Here is an 18,124-nt window from a genome sequence, read left to right as displayed (position 1 = left end):
CCCGGCTTGTTACAGCTATTTTAAAGACAGTTTGCAAAGCGTTCCTTAATTGAGTTACCCTACAAAAGTCACAGGCTTTGAAAATTGTCACCAAATGTCAGGATAATAAATTTTTATGTTTCAAGAACCTATTATACATTAAAAAATTATTTTATTTTGTTTATATTTCATTGATAACTATGTGTGTATGTATTGTGGGGTAGGGAGTGAACGCTGTCCAACATGGCTTAAGAATTGAGCTGAGGTCCTCAGAAACAGTTCATGCTCTTAGCCAGTGAGCCGTCTCTCCAGCCCAGAGACATTTTTGTTCCTAAGTAAGAACAAAAAAAATAATTAATGATTTTTTTTTTTTTAGACCGAGTACATATATAAATATTCAAAGGTATGAAAAACAGAATGGAGAGGCTAATAAAATTTTTCTTAACCTACTTAATTAGTAAATCTTTTTTCATTTATTTTATAAAATCATCAAATTAGATTTATAAAGATATGCAAATTTGTGATTTCCATCATATCCCTGTGTGTAGCTCCTTAAGTATTAAGTCCATTAACTTACAACAATCTGTTCTTCAGGTCCACCACAGTGGAGCGGTATGTATGTGGAACAGTATGTGGACCACTACTCTGAATTTTGCATGATTTGCTGTGTTGTTTTTTGGAGTAGCTAGAATTTATATGTCCTGCCTTCAAAAACTAATGTTTTGAGCTTGAGCATAAAGGGTTTTGTTTTCTTTTTCTTTTTTTAATTTTTTGTATGTTTGTATGTTTTTGGTTTTTGGTTTTCAAGGACAGGGTTTCACTATCACTGTGTAGCCCTGGCTGTCCTGTAGAACAGGTTGGCCTTGAACTTATAAGAGATCTGCCTGCCTCTGCCTCCTGAGTGCTGGAATTAAAGTTGCGTGTCTACATCACCCCATGCGTAAAGATTAATGTGTAGTAAAAAGAAATATATTTGTATAAATCAGCATAAGTATTGTCTATAACTTAGATTATTTTATTGAAGTTCTCTGTTCGTAAACACCTCTTGCTCACATCACTCAGGTTGATTTTACTGGTACTAATTATACTATTTTATAAATGTTTTACACTTTTGTTTTTCAGTGACCTATATAAAATATGTTTATATTGACTTGAATAAAGGAAGATCTGTAAAAGAAAGTTTTATTCACCAGATGTAATTGTCATCTCAGAGGCTTACTGCTAAGCTCACCCTTTCTAGTTTTTTCTGAACTCTGGATGGCTGGCTGGTTTAACTCAGCTGTTCTGGCCCAAACGTCTCTCTCTAAGCTGACTGATCAAACTGGCTTCTGACTTCTCACTGAATTGCTCTGCTTGGCCTCCCACTTACTTTGGCAATACACTCTAACCTTCTGGCTCTTATTGTCTGGCTTGTTCTGTCTTCACCTGTGTCTAGTTTGTTCTCTTTCTAACCTGTCTGTAAAACTGTCCTGATAAACCTGCCCTGCACACTCATCGGTCCTCCTCCTCCTCCTCCTCCTCCTCCTCCCTCCTCCTCTCTCCCTCCCTTTCTCTTCCTCCCTCTCTCTCTCAAGTAGACTACCTTCTTGTGCTGGTCTCATGAGAATTGGGATGGGCATATCCTATCTCTGACTCAGTCTGTCAAATTCTTTCTGACTGTCACTTTGTCTGCCCTTCAAACAACACTTTGAGACTGGCTGCTTCCTTCTATAAACTAGCCTTACTTTCATTGTTAGGGATTGAATGTGTGTACTAAGGGTGTGTCTGCATTCTAGCCAGATCACTTAGACCTAGAAGGTCTTTGGGTGTGAGCCCTTGCCAGAGCAGCCCTATGTTGCTGGATTAAAATTTCTCTACAAGGATAGAGCAATACTGGTGAGCACAGTATCATATATCCATTTAAGCACTTGACAGTATTCCCATAAATTTATACCTAGATAACATTTGTCTGTTACATTTTTACGAGATAACATGGCATCAGTTCCGAAATGTTTTATGAATTCTGTAATACTATATGACTTTGTAGTATTTTCTGCTTATAAGCAGAAGAATTATACATAGGAAATTACATAAGAATTAATACATGAGAAATATAATTATCTACTGGTATTATTAATAATACTGATGTTGGTCTGAAATAATAATTTTCAAATACATCAGCCTTTTTATGTGCCATAAACACAAAGGTATTTTTCTTCTATAAGATTCAGTGTTCTTGTAGATTAACTAAGAGTATTTGTTTATATTTATGTAATATAAACAAATTATGTAAATTTATATAATATATATTATATATATTTATGTGCATATATTAGAAGCAAACTTTTTTGTAACTTTCATGTCTTCTTCGTTACTTTTTTTTTTTTAATTTGAAAAATACCAGTTCTCATTTTCTTTCTGGTGTTTGTGAACACTTAAAAGTCCCTCACGGGCTGGAGAGATTGTTCAGTGGTTAAGAGCATTGACTGCTCTTCCAGAGGTCCTGAGTTCAATTCCCAGCAACCACGCGGTGGCTCACAACCATCTGATGTCCTCTTCGGGTGTGTCTGAAGACAGCTGCAGTGTACTCATGAATAAAATAAATCTAAAAACAAAACAAAACTAACAGACAAAAAGTCCCTCACTGGTGGCTGCTTGGCCAGCATCTTGGTGCTTCTGACTATCCTAGCAGTGGTGTCTTTACTCTTAAATGTTAATTCTGTCACGTTAGTCCCTGTGGTGGGGTTTGTTTGTAATAGGTAGAGTACAAATAATAAAAAATAAGGATTGGTAATTGATTATTTATTTTTAAAAATATAGTGAAATTTTCTGTAACTTAAGACAACAGAAGTGCTGGGGCCTAGAGAGATGGGCACTGGCTGCTCATCTAGAAGACTCAGGCTTGATTCCCACTACCCTCATGACAGCTCACAGCTCTAACTCCAGTTCCAGGGAGTCTGACACACTCTTCTGGCATCCATGAGCACTCATGGCAGACAGCATTCATGCAGGCAGAACACTCATAGACATAAAACAATACATATTTTTTGAAAGGAAGGAAAAGAAAGAAGGGAGGGAGGGAATAAGGAAATAGAAGTGCCTGCGCTGTGAGGGCTCCTTTCCTCTTGTAGCATTGTACTGAGGGAAATGCCAGTAACATAGGTTAAATAATGTTACTCAGTACTGTGTACACCTTACAGAGCTAAATATATTGCTATTATGGGTCCCAAGATCTCTGTACTCCAAAAAGTCAGTTTCTCTGATCAGATTTTAGATGAATGGAGAACTAATGCTTAATGTTACATTGATTTGTATATGTCATTGGTAAAATCATGTCTCTAGAAATACAACATTGAATCCTTAAAGGGTTTACTCATTTCCAGTATATTTTGATATTACTGTACTTTTGGAATTGTTTTCCTAATATATCTTACATCTTCACTGAAGTAGACATAGAAAAATAACTACTGAGGTAGCGATAATTTTTTTATTAATAACTACAGTATAATTTTATAGTTTATAAAAAATGTTTCTTAATAATTCAGATCTAAATAAGTAATTGAACATTTAACCAAACAGCTACCCTCTGGTAATACCATGTCTAGAGCTGATGACCAGGTTTTGGTAATATTAAACACTACATTATAATAAAAGGATATATGTAAATTAGATAATGAAACTGTGTCTTGAAAAAAGTGTTATGTTTGGGTTAACTCTGATTGATGTTAATAAGTTCTAATAAATTTTGCCATAATATAAAATTTGTATTTAAAATTTACACAGAATCTAAATATTTAATTCTAAAGGGAAGGTTGTCATTACTTACTATGAAAATGGCATTAATTACTATCAATTTAAGCTAATACTTACAAGCAAAGTATTTAATTACATAAAGTAATTTATGTAAAATTTAATTACATACTGTATTTAATCACATAATTATATAAAGTAAAAAAAAATATTTTCTTAAATGTGTGTGTGTGTGTGCATGTGTGTTGCTGGAGATCAACCCTAGGTCATGCTAAGCAAAGTTTACCAACTAGCCCTATCATTTTGTTGTACAGTTGCATGCTGTGTGCAATGCCATGCACAGCTGTGCATATCTGGGCTCCTGCAGAGTCTAGAAGAACATAAGAACCACTGGAGCTGGAGGTACAGGCAGTTGTGAGCTGTTAGATGTAGGTGCTGGGGACTCATCTGGGCCCCTATGCAAGGACAAACACAGCTAATTACTGCTGAGCTCTCTCCAGCCATGGATGTTAAAGTAAGTTGCTTTATTAAATGTTTATGCTTTTTTTTCTCTGCTCTTATTTCAGCACCACCACCACCTCCACCCTCGAGAGGAGGACCTCCCCCTCCTCCTCCCCCTCCTCATAGCTCAGGTCCTCCTCCCCCTCCTGCCCGTGGAAGGGGGGCTCCTCCTCCCCCACCTTCAAGAGCTCCTACTGCTGCACCTCCACCTCCACCTCCTTCTAGGCCTGGTGTTGCCGTTCCTCCACCCCCTCCAAACAGGATGTACCCTCCTCCACCACCAGCGCTGCCCTCTTCAGCACCTTCAGGCCCACCACCACCTCCACCTCTGTCTATGGCAGGGTCCACAGCACCACCACCTCCTCCACCACCTCCGCCTCCACCAGGGCCACCACCTCCCCCTGGCCTGCCTTCTGATGGTGACCATCAAGTACCAGCTCCTTCAGGAAACAAAGCAGCTCTTTTGGATCAAATTAGAGAGGGTGCTCAGCTGAAAAAAGTGGAACAGAATAGTCGGCCCGTGTCCTGCTCAGGAAGGGATGCGCTTTTAGACCAGATACGACAGGGCATTCAATTGAAATCTGTAAGTAATGTGACCTTTTTATTTTGGTTTGTTTGTTTGTTTGTTTGTGGTACTATGGGCTTTTACCACAACTCATTATAAGGTGTCTATATTACAGGCTTACTCTTTTACCTTTTATAATTTTTACAATGTTTGTCTTTATGCAAAGAAAGGTACATATTTTGGATGAATATCTATAGTTGTATAATCCATATTTAACATAAACATATAAAATATTAGTTACCATAGAAAGATACCTTATGCGTCCAACAGTCACTGATCTGAAAAGTTAGCTTTGGGCTAACTTTGTCTAAAACTACCTACTAAACAAGGGGAGTTCATAATAACCCTGTTTGAAAGCAAGTGCAGCCATCTTAGTAACTCAACACTAGTAACTGTATGAAAATGAAAGTAGACACTAAATTTTTAAACTTTGAAATTAAAAATAATAAAATCAAACTACAGAAAATTGAAAGAGGTTGCAACTTTAAAATTCACAATAGTGGTGGTGTATAAGTTTGGATTTTCTGACTTAGAGAAAATTAGATCATTTTATCATCTTTTAAAGGTAAAGAACTCTTCCCACCTATTTCAGTTACAGATAAGCTATCTTACCTTTCTGTATGTGTGCCCTAGGAGGTCCTAATGCTTCTATGACAAGTACTCTGCCCTCTGAGCCATCTCCCCAGGCCCACACAGAATCTTCTCTAAATATTTATAATTGAGTTTCATAATTTTCTTCTCCAAGGTGTCTGATGGCCAAGAGTCCACACCACCAACACCCGCACCCACTTCAGGAATTGTGGGTGCGCTGATGGAAGTGATGCAGAAAAGGAGCAAAGCCATTCATTCCTCTGGTATGTCCATGTGATCTCCACGGGGGTGAGCGAGTGGGGGGCTTTTGTAGGATAGAAGCAAAAAGGCTCATAATTTCTGTTTATTTATCATTTTCCTTGTAACCGTTTTGTCTACTAACTGTGTAGCTCACTGGTCTGAGTTTACAGTGTATTTAATCATATTGTTTCCTCAATGACTAGTCTGCCTAAAATTTAGTAGATACCAGGACATCATAGCCATATATAAACTAGAAGAAAGACTGTGTAAAAAGTGATGAATTCATTTCCTATACTGGGAAATGCCAATGGAATCTTTGACAAGCAGTCACTAAACGAGGCTTGAGATTTCTCAATCTCATTTCTGCAATATTCTGAAAATAACCTCTATAATGACAAAGGCAGTGTGGTACTGGTACAGATAGACACTCAGACCAATAGGAAGTGATAGAGGACTCCAGAGATAAAAACAGTGACAAAGAAAAATACTCTGTGGAAAAGGACAACTACTGAATAAAGATGCTGGCAAATTGGGTCCCCACCTGCAGAAGAATACAATTAAACTGTTTTTCATTCATTCTGAACAACAGTTAAACCTAGATTAAAAGACCTTAATTTAAAACATGGAATGAGCCAGGCTGTGGTCACACACATCTTTAACCCTAGCACTTAGAAGGAAGACTCAGATGAATCTCTGAGTTTGAGGCCAGCCTGGTCTACAGTCTGTACCAGGGCAGCTGGGACTACACACAAAAACCCTGTTTTGAAAAAAACAAACAAGCAAAAACATGGAATGCTGGAGAAGAGGGGGTTAGACTTCTTTTGCTTTTCTCTAACTTCTGTTACTTTTCAGGTTATGATACTAGGAAATTTGTCTTATAGGAAACAGAAGATACTCTGTTTTTATCTGGCTTACATCCATAGTATCATGCCCGTGGTACTGGCTCTGTATTGTTTTAATATCATCTCCTTTAAACTTGGCCTTCATAAGTTTTATGAGGTGTAGATATGAAAAATTGGATGCCATCAAAATCTGCATTCATTTAGAGGATAATGACTGAACACCTCTCCAGAACTGCTGTTCAGGATCCTCTGATACATAGCAGACCAAGTCTTCCCTGTCATGGAGCTTGTATTCAAGTATGAAGACAATCTAAGAAACCGAGGAAGTAGAATTATGAGGAAGGGGAGATGGAGGGGACAGTGGTTCTGGTGAGGATTACACAGGGTGGTCAGGAAATGCCTCTTTGAGGGGTGGTGTCTGAGTGGGATCTGAATGATAAGACAGAGAGAAAAGTAGTACTTCCAATGATGAAATATGGAGGGAAAGTTCAGTGAGGGTAGGGGACAGAGAGGGAAGTGGCTGTAGCAGAAATGGTGAATGGAAGGACGGGAGGAGGTGGGCAGGAAGGCTGGGCAAGTCATGTGTGATGCTTCAGAGAGAGCCGGGGTTGAGTCCAGACGGCAGGAGCCAGCCACAGGAGGCTTAAAACTTTCCCACCCCCTGCTCTGAGTTGAATGTACTGGGAAACAGCAATAACTGAGGCAAAGAAACCTGATGGTAGGTGTGGACTGTGGTAAAACGGAAGGGACTTACTTGGTGGAGGGAGAGGAAAAAGGAATTATTAATAACTCATATGACTATTCATCTGAAAGGATGGTGATATCACCAAAATGGGGTAACTAGAGTCACGGAAGAAAAGCAGATTGTGGGAAGAGGACAAAATCTAAAATTCTAGGTTTGCAAATGACTGTGTGAACCCAATTCAAAAGACCAACCCAAGTTTCATTTGACTCATTGAAAACACACTGGGTGAAATCTTTTTGCCGTAGGTAGTGAAATGGTAAATCTCCTGTCTTCATCTTTGATCCCATCTGTAGATTGATTTTATTCGATTAATTTTAAACCTTCTTAGTAACTAGATTCTAGAAATTAAATGTTTATGTTAGGAGTTGGGTAGTTGGAAAATTATTTATGCATGCTTAACTCCTGGTTTTGGGTTTATTTTTAGATGAAGATGAAGACGATGATGATGAAGAAGATTTTGAGGATGATGATGAGTGGGAAGACTGATCTATATATTATATATATATTTTTAAGGTGAAATACTAAACACTACTTCCTGTCTATTGATCTGTAAAATTATCATGTAAATGTTCTACCAATTTGCTGTATATTTTTGTTGCCTTTTTTGCTTTTTTTTTTTAAATTAATCTGTGCAATACCTCATTTAATCTGTAAAGGTTTGTTATAATCCTATAAAGCTACTCCTTGTTGCTGTGTGCAAGTTTACAACAGGATGCTCACGTGATTTGTGAATATTTTCATTCCATCAACAAGGGAGTTTAATTATGTGTGAGACTGACACAAACCTTAATGTAATTTAGTTAGAATGCCAGAAGGAGAACACTATTTTCATACCCTACTTTTTCTGTACCTAAATTTTCTTAATAAAATTTAGTATAGCACTACATTCTTTTTCAAGTGTTGTAAACTTTATTTTCTTTAGCCCCTTCATTTGAATATGATGCCACATATGAATGTTGAAGCTGATACATTGCACAATTCTCTAGACACCACTACACTAATGCAGTTTTTCAAATTCTAGTATTACGTGTTGCTTAAATCACTACAGAGACGCTACTGAGAGAGATAGTAGCACACCCCTCTTGCAGTACTGCCTGCCGTTGGTAAGCAGTGGCATCGAGCCCTCACATGCCTGTCCCTGACCAAGGTGACTTATGCTGTGGCAAATGTGACAGGCTCTATTTTAGCAAAGAGTTAAAACGCTTGTTATCACACCCCGAAATAGTTTGAGATAGCATTTTTGGAGGTAGCTTCGTGCATCATAAACAACTGTCATGCCCGTGTCTGACTCGAGTAGTATCAGAACAGGGCTAAAATGGAATCTTGGTGTTTTGTACTCTTTGTGCATTGCTGTATTCAGAAGTACCAACTGTAAGAGTCAGAGGTTTTGGCAAAAGGATGCACGAATGCTAACCCTTGCATCTACTGTTTTTACTTTGATGGCTTCTCCAGGTTTTTGTCAAGTACCACATGTAGAGTTGCATTTTTCTTAAAAGATTGATCATCCCAATTGCAAATCTCTTAGAGTACATACTGATTTGATATTTTTTTTAAATAAATTAAACTTCACAGCCTGCACAGTTGTTACACATACTACATGGTATGTTAAAATTAGGGTTTCCTTGCCTCTTTACAGTACACTAATCCACCTAAAGGTGGCTGTTTCATATTTACAGTGATAATTATCTTACCTACCTACTTTAAGTACATTTTAGGTAGACGATTATCTGATTTAAGTGCAGACATATTTTTCTCACATTGAGTTGTATGCAGAATGTAGCTTCAAATGTATTCATTATAGTCACAATATCCAACTAAAAATTATGCTATCTAGAAGTATACTGACCAAAATCTAGTATTGACATGATCTTGACAGGCTGGACCTGTGAGATATGGTTTGAATTTTAACCAGTTTATCACATAACCTCTAGAGACCATGCATCTAGTTATTGTCAGGAATAATTTAAAAGGTTTAGTCGCCAAAAACAGTTAAGTGGTGCAGTAAGATAGTTAAGTTATTCAAAGAGTGTTACCCTCCTTGCAAGAGTAAAGCACATTGGAAAGATTCTCAATTTTGTGTTTTCTGTAAAAACAGTACTCTCTGCTGCTAGGAACTTTTTTCTGCTTACTGTCATTTTCATGTGGCTTGAGCTCTGTGAGACTGGTGCGGATGAGGCTGGACAACTACTACCCATACAATTAGGTCAAAATTACTTTAAATAAATAGCATCAGACTTTCATATTTTTCTTTTTGACGTGGAGAAAACATTTTCATGCCTAAAAGTGTCTTTGAGATAATGCCAATTCTGATGTCCCTTACCTTTTGGCCAAGAAATTTGGGATTTTTCCAGCTAATTTGATATTTGACCAGAAGTTGTCTGAGGAGACTCTGAGTTCTTTGAGTTGCATGTACATGGGGTATATGATTTGCCAAAGGTAAAATTGAGTTTATTCTTTTTCATACAGAAATGGATTTTGCTTTTGTTTGCTTTTTATTTTTGTATAAGATCTAAATTCCAGGAGCTGTGGGGTTCAGTCCAGGCATGAAGACTAATCCACTCTGAGTAAGGTGTCAGTTGTACAGCTCCGTCCTCTTCCATCTTGCACTGTTGGTGGCACTATTTATTCCTGTGCGTCATCTGGAAGCCTCATGGATACATCCAGCTATGTGCTTGTCTGGTAGCCTTTGCGTTTAACAAACTAGCATGAGGCCTTTTATATCTAAATGCTATGTGATAGACAATTTCAGCTAGCCACATATTGTATTATGAAATTCGTAAAGATTTTCAATCATTCAATTCCATTTATCAATTGAAATTTTGTTTAGTATGTGAATTTTTTTTTTGAAATGTATAGTAAATAAGATGTTGCACTGGTGGCAATTCATCATGGAACATAATAAAATTAATTTGACCCAAATAGTATAAAATAGTCTGTCTCTTTTGTTTATTAAGATGTTAAAATAAGTTGAAAACTTTGTCTAGCCAAGAGTGCACAGAAGTACCAGGTAATGTTTGAAGTTCCAGCACTTATGTCCTGAGAGGTACTGTGTGTCAAGTAAACCTGCCCGCTGAGGTAAATGGTGGCAATTCAGCACCTACTGTGAAGTCATTTTGGTTACAGTGCTTCAACATAAAACATTCACAGTTCAAGCACACGCTGGCGGAACTCTTTCAAACCAAAAATGTTGAAGTCTTCCAGATGGAATGATACTAGGAATTTAATACCAAACATACTGGTTCTTGTGGGGCCTAGTTTTTAATAGGCAGTATTATAGACAGTGTTAGAGGTGATGCTCATTTAAATCAGAAGCCTAGTTTTTGGTAAGTGTAGTATTTTGTTCCATTGACCCTAGCCCAAGTTGGAGTATGAAAGTGAAGCTGTGCCGCAGTCCAGAGCACAGAATGTGACAGTACACCTTTCAAGAGCTTTGTTCAATGAAAATGTTTTTGTGGCACAAACGTGAACACTTAATGAATTAAACTGTTAAGAGAACTGCTGTAAGAGTAGTGTGCCTTTTTTTATCCTGTCCTGTTACATGTATCTAGACAAAGAGCCCTACAGTGACCCCTTTAGGAACTGGATAACTATTATCTTACTACAGTAGATCCATAAGGAACTGTCTAACGGAATCCTCTGTAGAAAAGTTCTGAGAAGTTGTACATTGCTTGACAAACATCTCCACTCTACCATAGAGTTTTCTCTTGTTATCTCTTGTCATTTAATACAGGCTTTAAAAAAAAGAAAAGAAAAATTGCTCGGGGTTGGAGAAACAACAGAGGTTAAGAACACTGGCTCTTCCAGAGGCCCCAGGTTCAGTACCCTGCACCCACAGAGGCTCACAACTGTCTGTAACTCCAGTTCTAAGGGATCCCACAAACTACTGGCTTCCCTGGGCACCAGACTGTCATGTACACAGATACATATAAGCCAAAACGAACACATAAAACAAAAATATTTTTTAAAGAGATTTAAATTGAGAAGACAGAAAGATTTGGTAAGCAGCTCATTACAGATAGAGGGAGCACATACTCTTGATTTGTATAGGTTTGTGGCTACAAACTTCACTTCATCTGAGTGCTGATAGAAGCCACTAGCATCTGCCCATCTCTGCTGAGAAAAGAACGGGAAGAGTCAGCCTTTGCCTGGAACATGTGCTGGTGTTTTGGCTCAGTGATGACAGTCACCCTACATTGCCCAGTCATTTAGTCATCACAAGGTACTTAGGAGTTGAAATGAGGTTGAGCTTTTGAGTGTACATCCAAATCATTAGTTTCTTTGTAGGACTTAGTAGACAATGTTGTTACTTAGACATAAGTATTCTATAAACTCTTAAACCTACCTGAAAGATAAGTGGTTTGCAGAGTGAGTATCTGAATAATTTTTAATCAACAGAGGCACTGTCAAAGACTGGGAGTTCTTCCAAGGAGCCCAGGAACAACATGGGCATTTAAACCCCATGTCCTAGTTTTACTGAGAGAAGGGACATTCTAATTTGATTGTATGCACTTCTAGTTTATTAGAGAAGGAACCCAGAAATAACACATGCCTTCTATGTCATGTTGAAAGAAACCAATGGGGTCAAAGGGATTATACTGGGAAGTGTCTGCTGGGAAGCAATACTGATTATGTTTAGAGGTTTATCGAACCCCATTAGCCAACATTGGTAGGCTTTTGGTTTAGGGTAGCATGTGGTGCCTACTTGGGGTACTGTCCCCCACTTTACTCCATTTAAATTACTTTTATATATGTATATTTTAGGAAGCTTCTCCAGAGGTAGGTTTCCAAATGGCTTTCTCTGAAGGCCTTTAGTGTAGTTACCCCTCCCCATATTTTCTCTACACTCCCCTCCTACTTCCTACCCATCTATCCTTCTTATTCCATTTTCCCCTTTATAACATGGTGAGCTAGTTAATTTAGTAGGAAAAAATAGACATGTCTTCATAACTTCCCAAGTGTCCCAATATTTTTTAAACCAAAGACAAATGTGCTTGAATACACATTTGACTTACAGTAAGCAAGCCATTAGAAGTAGTCACTGTTATTATAAACTGAAAGTAAACACCAGAATAAACTCTCGGTCCATGAACTAACCTCTATAATAGCGATTCTCAACCTTCCTTATGCTGTGACCCTTTAAATACAGTTTTCATGTTGTGATGACCCCCAACCATAAAATTATTGTGTTGCTACTTAATAACTATAATTTTGCTACTGTTAATGAATCATAAATATTTTATATGCAACACCCAGAAAGGGTCATTTGCCACACCAAAGGGTCGCGACCCACAGGTCGAGAGCCCGTGCTCTATAAGCTCACGGTAATAGGTCAAATTCATATGACCATATTTAATACTAATACCACAGGGGAACATTTTTGAGAGTGAGGATGTTGAGTCTAGGTCTCCACATAGATGTGGCTGCCCTACAACTATGTAGACTAGGCTGCCCTTGAATTCAGAGATCTCCAGCTTCTACGTCCCAAATGCCGAGATTAAAGGCATGTACCACCACATCCAGACTACTGAGGAACCTTTTAAAAATTGCTCTGAGCTGGGTGTGGTGGCGCACGCCTTTAATCTTAGCACTCGGAAGGCAGAGGCAGGTGAATTTCTTGAGTTCGAGGCCAGCCTTGTCTACAAAGTGAGTTCCAGGACAGCCAGGGCTATACAGAGAAACCCTGTCTCAAAAAACAACAACAAAAAAAAATTGCTCTGACTCTTAGCACGTCTTAGGAATTTAGTAAATTGCCTTGATCCAGGATTGGAGCCGTGCTCATGATCAAAAAAGCAACAGAAAGACACTCATTAGTGAAGTGAGAACCAGATGATTGACACTCAATATTAGATATCCATCAGTGTGTTAGTTTCACATTAGCAAAGTTAATTCCTGGTGTAGATTGTTCTCTTAGCATCCTTGAGGTAGCCTTTCCTCTTTTCAGCTGTAATAATGAAACTAGCAGACGTTAAATAATAAATCAGTGCTAAGCTGGGTCTTGACTGCACTGGGACCTTGGCACCAGTGACCTTAGCTATCTATCATCAGTGATCTAGGTAAGGAATGGAAGCATCACTTCAGTCCCTTTAGATGTAGAAGCTTCGGGTTATTCCTGCTTCTGTTTAAAAAAAAAAAAAAAAAAAAAAAAAAACCCTGAGGGAATTGCTATCATGTTTTGTTTTCAAAACAAAACAAAATGCACCAGAAAGCTAAACCAGCAGCCTGGAACAGCAAACAGAAGGGAGTTGGAAGGTTAGGGTGGCCCAGGTTATTAGAATGAGTGGATTATTTATTCTTGTAATTATTATTTTTAAATACTTTTGTCTTTGATTCAATCATCCCTGACCCCAATTCTCTCATCTATCACAGTTAAAACATTTCTCCATTTGCAATACCAGATTAGGTAACTCATGTTTGAGTAATCTCAAATGCCGAATAATAGGTTGCATAAGAATTGCCTAAGAATATATTTGGAATTACCTCAGGGTCCTTCTTGTGAATTTAAAATAAACCGTGACAGCATAGCTTACGAATTTCTTACCAGTTCCGTAATTTTTAGCAACTAAATGACAATTTTACGGAGAGGTTTGATTTCATCTGTTTCGGCCAACAGTTATTTAATTTGATTTTGGTTTGGGACTTGTTGTTTTTGTGATTGATTGATTGGTTGGCAATTTTTACTGGGGACACTCTCTATAGGAAAATGACTTAATATGTCTCAAGTTCTGGCAACTTAAGATTGCGGTCAGGAGCTCTAAGTGTCTGAAGAGTCACCCGAGCTCCTTGGCAGCATTCAGAGAAGTTGATAATTGCCTCAATTACCCTGAAGTGATATTTTCTGCTGTCCACTGCTCTGCAGCCTGAACATCTCTCAGCTGGGAATGTGTTGAAAAGGCAGAAACCAGAGAAGGCTAAAGTAACTTCTAGACGACATTCATAAATAGGTATAAACAAATGTGATTTTCCTCTGACTTTTCTCTTTTAGTGTAATTTTTCAGCTAACTCTCCATGTGGGTCAAGGAAAGGACTGTTAGTTGAATTTTCTGCTCTCTTTAATTCCATTATTATTATTACTGCTTTTTAATCTTGGGTAATGGCATTCTAAACCCTGTTTTGAATGAGGATTATTCTGTGATAAACTTTCAAAAGACAACTTGCAAAATTGTAACCTAAAGTGACTCTAGACCATTTGCTGCTGTTTATGTGACAGTGAGTAATGGATTATCAGATTTCATTCAGGAAGAGAAGTTTAGTCCTCTGCCAATGACAGCTTACTCTGATGAGAGTGGATTGGAATGCTATTCAATTGGGAGCCTAATTTTTAAAATTTAATTCTATGACTCAAAAATGTTTATGTTAGCAAACATTCACATGGGGGTAATTTACCCAAAGCTAATTACAGAGTTTCATTTGGGAACCAAGTTGTCTAAGATCCAGTGCAGAAGAGCCAGTCTCAAAAGTCTTAGGTGCAAATGTATTTGCTTAGTGATCTCAAAACATAAGGATTTTTAACATAAGGTAGCTTACCTCAGGATGGCTTCTTTTGAGAACAAGGTTTTCATTTTCCAGTTGTAAGGACGTGTCTTTTTCTACTCTACTAGTAGAGCCTCTACACCACCAACGCCACAGACTCCTGACCATTGCCACAGACTCCATGTGGGAACAGGGTGGATTCCCTGAGCAGGACCTTGAAATGTGTGCACAGAAATGCTCACCTGGCTTCCCTCGTGCCACTCTCGGGGGAAAACTTAATGGCCATCAGTAGACTTTACCCTGTTTGGGACAGAGACCAATCCTATATCCTCAGATTTCAACCATTACCCTTTATCAACCAGCATAGCAACTTTGAGTTTGTGAACTGAACACAGCTACCCTGTTTTCAGCTCATACACAGTATGCCGGGACTTGGCTATGCCCCCTTTTTGTAGCAATCTACAATGCTAACCTTCACTGTGAGGCACCAAGATACTACAAGGAGCTCAAAGCTATTTGCTCATGGACAACCCAGTTGATGATGGTTTTGCTCTGGGCATCATTTATGCATCCCCAGGGCTGTTGTGAAGCAGACTGGGACCTGGGACGTTGCTACTTCAGCTGGTATGGCTGGCCGGGCAAGCCTCCAGGATCTTGTGTCCCACTCTCAGTGCTGGGATGACCACACCAGGCTTTTTATGCAGCAGGCTCGGAGTGCCAAACCACATTCCCAACTGAACCATCACCCCAGCCCTGAAAAGTTTAAGTGTGTGTGTGTGGGGGGGGGGGGGGATCCACTTAAACGCTGACTTTAAGTCAAATTGTTGTTTTACAAAATAACATTAAATCTTGAGTTCGAGGCTAGCCTGGTCTACAGAGTGAGTTCCAGGACAGCCAGGGCTGCACAGAGAAACCCTGTCTCAGAAAACCAAAAAAAAAAAAAAAAATCGTGATATCTGGCCACTTTCTCCACCACCCTCAAACTGAAATGTCATCTCACATCATCAAACTTTTGGGGTTTTTGTTTGCTTGCTTGCTTTTTTGTTTAAAGCCTGGTAACATGTATTTAAAAATCCAAATTATCAGCCGGGCGGTGGTGGCGCACGCCTTTAATCCCAGTACTCAGGAGGCAGAGGCAGGCGGATTTCTGAGTTCGAGGCCAGCCTGGTCTACAAAGTGAGTTCCAGAACAGCCAGAGCTACACAGAGAAACCCTGTCTCGAAAAACAAACAAACAAACAAACAAATCCAAATTATCATCTTGTCGAAGAAGCTCTCCTTCATCCACTGCTACTGCAGGTAAAGAGACTGTGGTAAAATGGCTCACTGGCAAATGCTATCCAGTGCCTGTTTTTGAACAATGTGTCAGTTAAAGAAGGGTCTGACCCTCCTGAAAGGGCTGATGCCCTTGGGAATCCCACAGCTTTGATGTAGATAGAGGATGCTTCTGGAGATATTCTCAGCACAGCAGAGTACCGCATACTTTTAACCGTTGGGTACTTGAGTGCTCAGTGTATGAGGAATGCTGAGAGCGCCTCCTGGCACTGGAGTTCAGGTCCATGAACACCAGCTTCTGGATCCTCAGTTCCTAACTCCAGTGCTTGGAAGAATGTCTGGATACGTACTAAGCACTTGGAAAGTACTTGTGGAAGTTAGCATTGATGGCAGTGCCAATGGTCTGAGTTTTGGAGCAGTTCTTAGCCCTTTATATCATGGGTTTTGGTGATTAACAAAAATAAAAAGTCTGCCTTAAGACCCTCACAGAAATGGATTGTTACTTTACTGACCGACTCTGTGTGTGTGTGTGTGTGTGTGTGTGTGTGTGTGTGCACACACGTGCACATAAGAGGCTTATTTATAAAAAGAAGTTGTTAGGAAATCTTTACAAGAACTTACTGACTTACCCTGGTCTTTGAAGCATCTCCGTGTATACACAGTATAGTGTTTCTCCTGCTTTTTCTCACTCCTTGGTAGTATCTCAGGGCAGGCGATAAGTCAAGATCTTGCTGACGCAGAGTTATTAAACACCTTCGGCCATGGAGCACTGCCTGGGAGCAGTGTGAGACTTGGTGTTTTGGACCTGTTTCAAATCAGGATGAGGTGGGTTTTTTTTTTTTTTTTTTTCAGAGACCAAGGTGCACATATAAATCACCATCTAAATGCTTCATCTGATCTTGGGCAGTCTTGCGGTGAGCTGAATGTTTTTTTATAGAAGATGAACTAATTAGTTTTCACACCGGCTCTGTGAGTTTTCAGGCTGTTGAATGATGACTGTCAGGGTGCCCTGTCTTTTTGCAGTACTGGATGGACCCTGGCAGGACATGTTCTCCACCTGTTTCTCTGTAATAATTAATGTGCTCGCTGGATACCTGACTATGGTTGCCTTTATTCTGAACTTTGCAATATACTGTTTGGTGAGCTGCGAGGGTCCATATCTATATTCTACTTTTGCAATAAGCCTTGGAAGTCGTTTTGTCATCCTAAGGTTCACAAAGCTCCAGCAAGACCATGCCTGCCAAGAGGAAACTTGTCTTCTAGGCTCTCGAGTCTGGGGAGAAGACTTATCCAGTCTCCACAAGGTAAGCATTTTCTGGTAACACAAACACTGTCGGATGCCCCCTCCTCCTTCGGGAAGCCCGGTGTGGTCTTACTACTTAAGTGTTTTATCGGGACCTTTTCCTCCTCAGCCTCTTCTCTCACTCATCCCCTTAACTACAGCCTGTCTCTGCCAGCAAAGGTCAGGAAATAGGAGGGTCTAGCTCTCTGTTCTGGAGTTTTATATACAAACGTACACACACCTCTAACCCTAAATAAAACATGATTTTGCACACTAATGGGAAGGATGAAAATAGTGAAGACACCACCACAGGAGGTGGCAACTCACACTGAGTGTCTGGGAGTGAGGGCCATCAGGAGACTAGCTGGCATCTGGGTGGTAGCAATGAGGAGTAATGGCCAAGAGCCTAGGCTCTGCAGTCAGTCAGCGGTGCCCAGCTTCACATGCTAAGTCTGCTCCTTCACTTCTCACCTATCAAATGGGAATCGCACCTCTTAATGCCGTGAAATGTACACGAAATGACTTGGCTCAGAAAATGACCCTCCTCAACTGCCTCCTGATGGGAATCCCAGGCACTGGCTTACTCCTCTGGAATCTACTTTGATTCCAGGTGTTTTTACCAAGAGATGGATTGAACAGAGGAAATAATCCTGAGAATTACTAGAGATGTTTTTGTTCATTTGTTTGTTGGGTTTTTGGTTTTTTTTAAGCAAAACATGATCCCTGTGATTGGAAAGAAGTAAAAGCTCTGGCCACGAGGCAGAACATTAATGACTGGATGTCCCATAGAGCCTGCAGAACATTATTGACTGGATGTCCCATAGAACCTGCAGAACATTATTGACTGGGTGTCCCATAGAACCTGCAGAACATTATTGACTGGGTGTCCCATAGAACCTGCAGAAC

The 18,124-nt window shown here is 39.4% G+C and overlaps 1 protein-coding gene across 1 annotated transcript in view; it reads left to right on the top strand.

The window, feature by feature from the left end:
* The window catches only part of Wasl (WASP like actin nucleation promoting factor), a 53,435-nt gene extending 43,314 nt beyond the window's left edge, over nt 1–10,121 (top strand). Inside the window, exons 9-11 of the mRNA XM_021190669.2 lie at nt 4,275–4,792; nt 5,520–5,628; nt 7,617–10,121. Of these exons, the coding sequence (XP_021046328.1) occupies nt 4,275–4,792; nt 5,520–5,628; nt 7,617–7,678 (689 nt within the window). The 3' untranslated portion in view covers nt 7,679–10,121. The remainder of the gene's footprint in view (nt 1–4,274; nt 4,793–5,519; nt 5,629–7,616) is intronic.
* The last annotated feature ends 8,003 nt before the right edge of the window (nt 10,122–18,124 follow it).

Source organism: Mus pahari, chromosome 2 (genome assembly GCF_900095145.1).
Source record: "Mus pahari chromosome 2, PAHARI_EIJ_v1.1, whole genome shotgun sequence".
NCBI lineage: Eukaryota > Metazoa > Chordata > Mammalia > Rodentia > Muridae > Mus > Mus pahari.
This window is presented reverse-complemented; position numbering and strand designations above follow the sequence as displayed.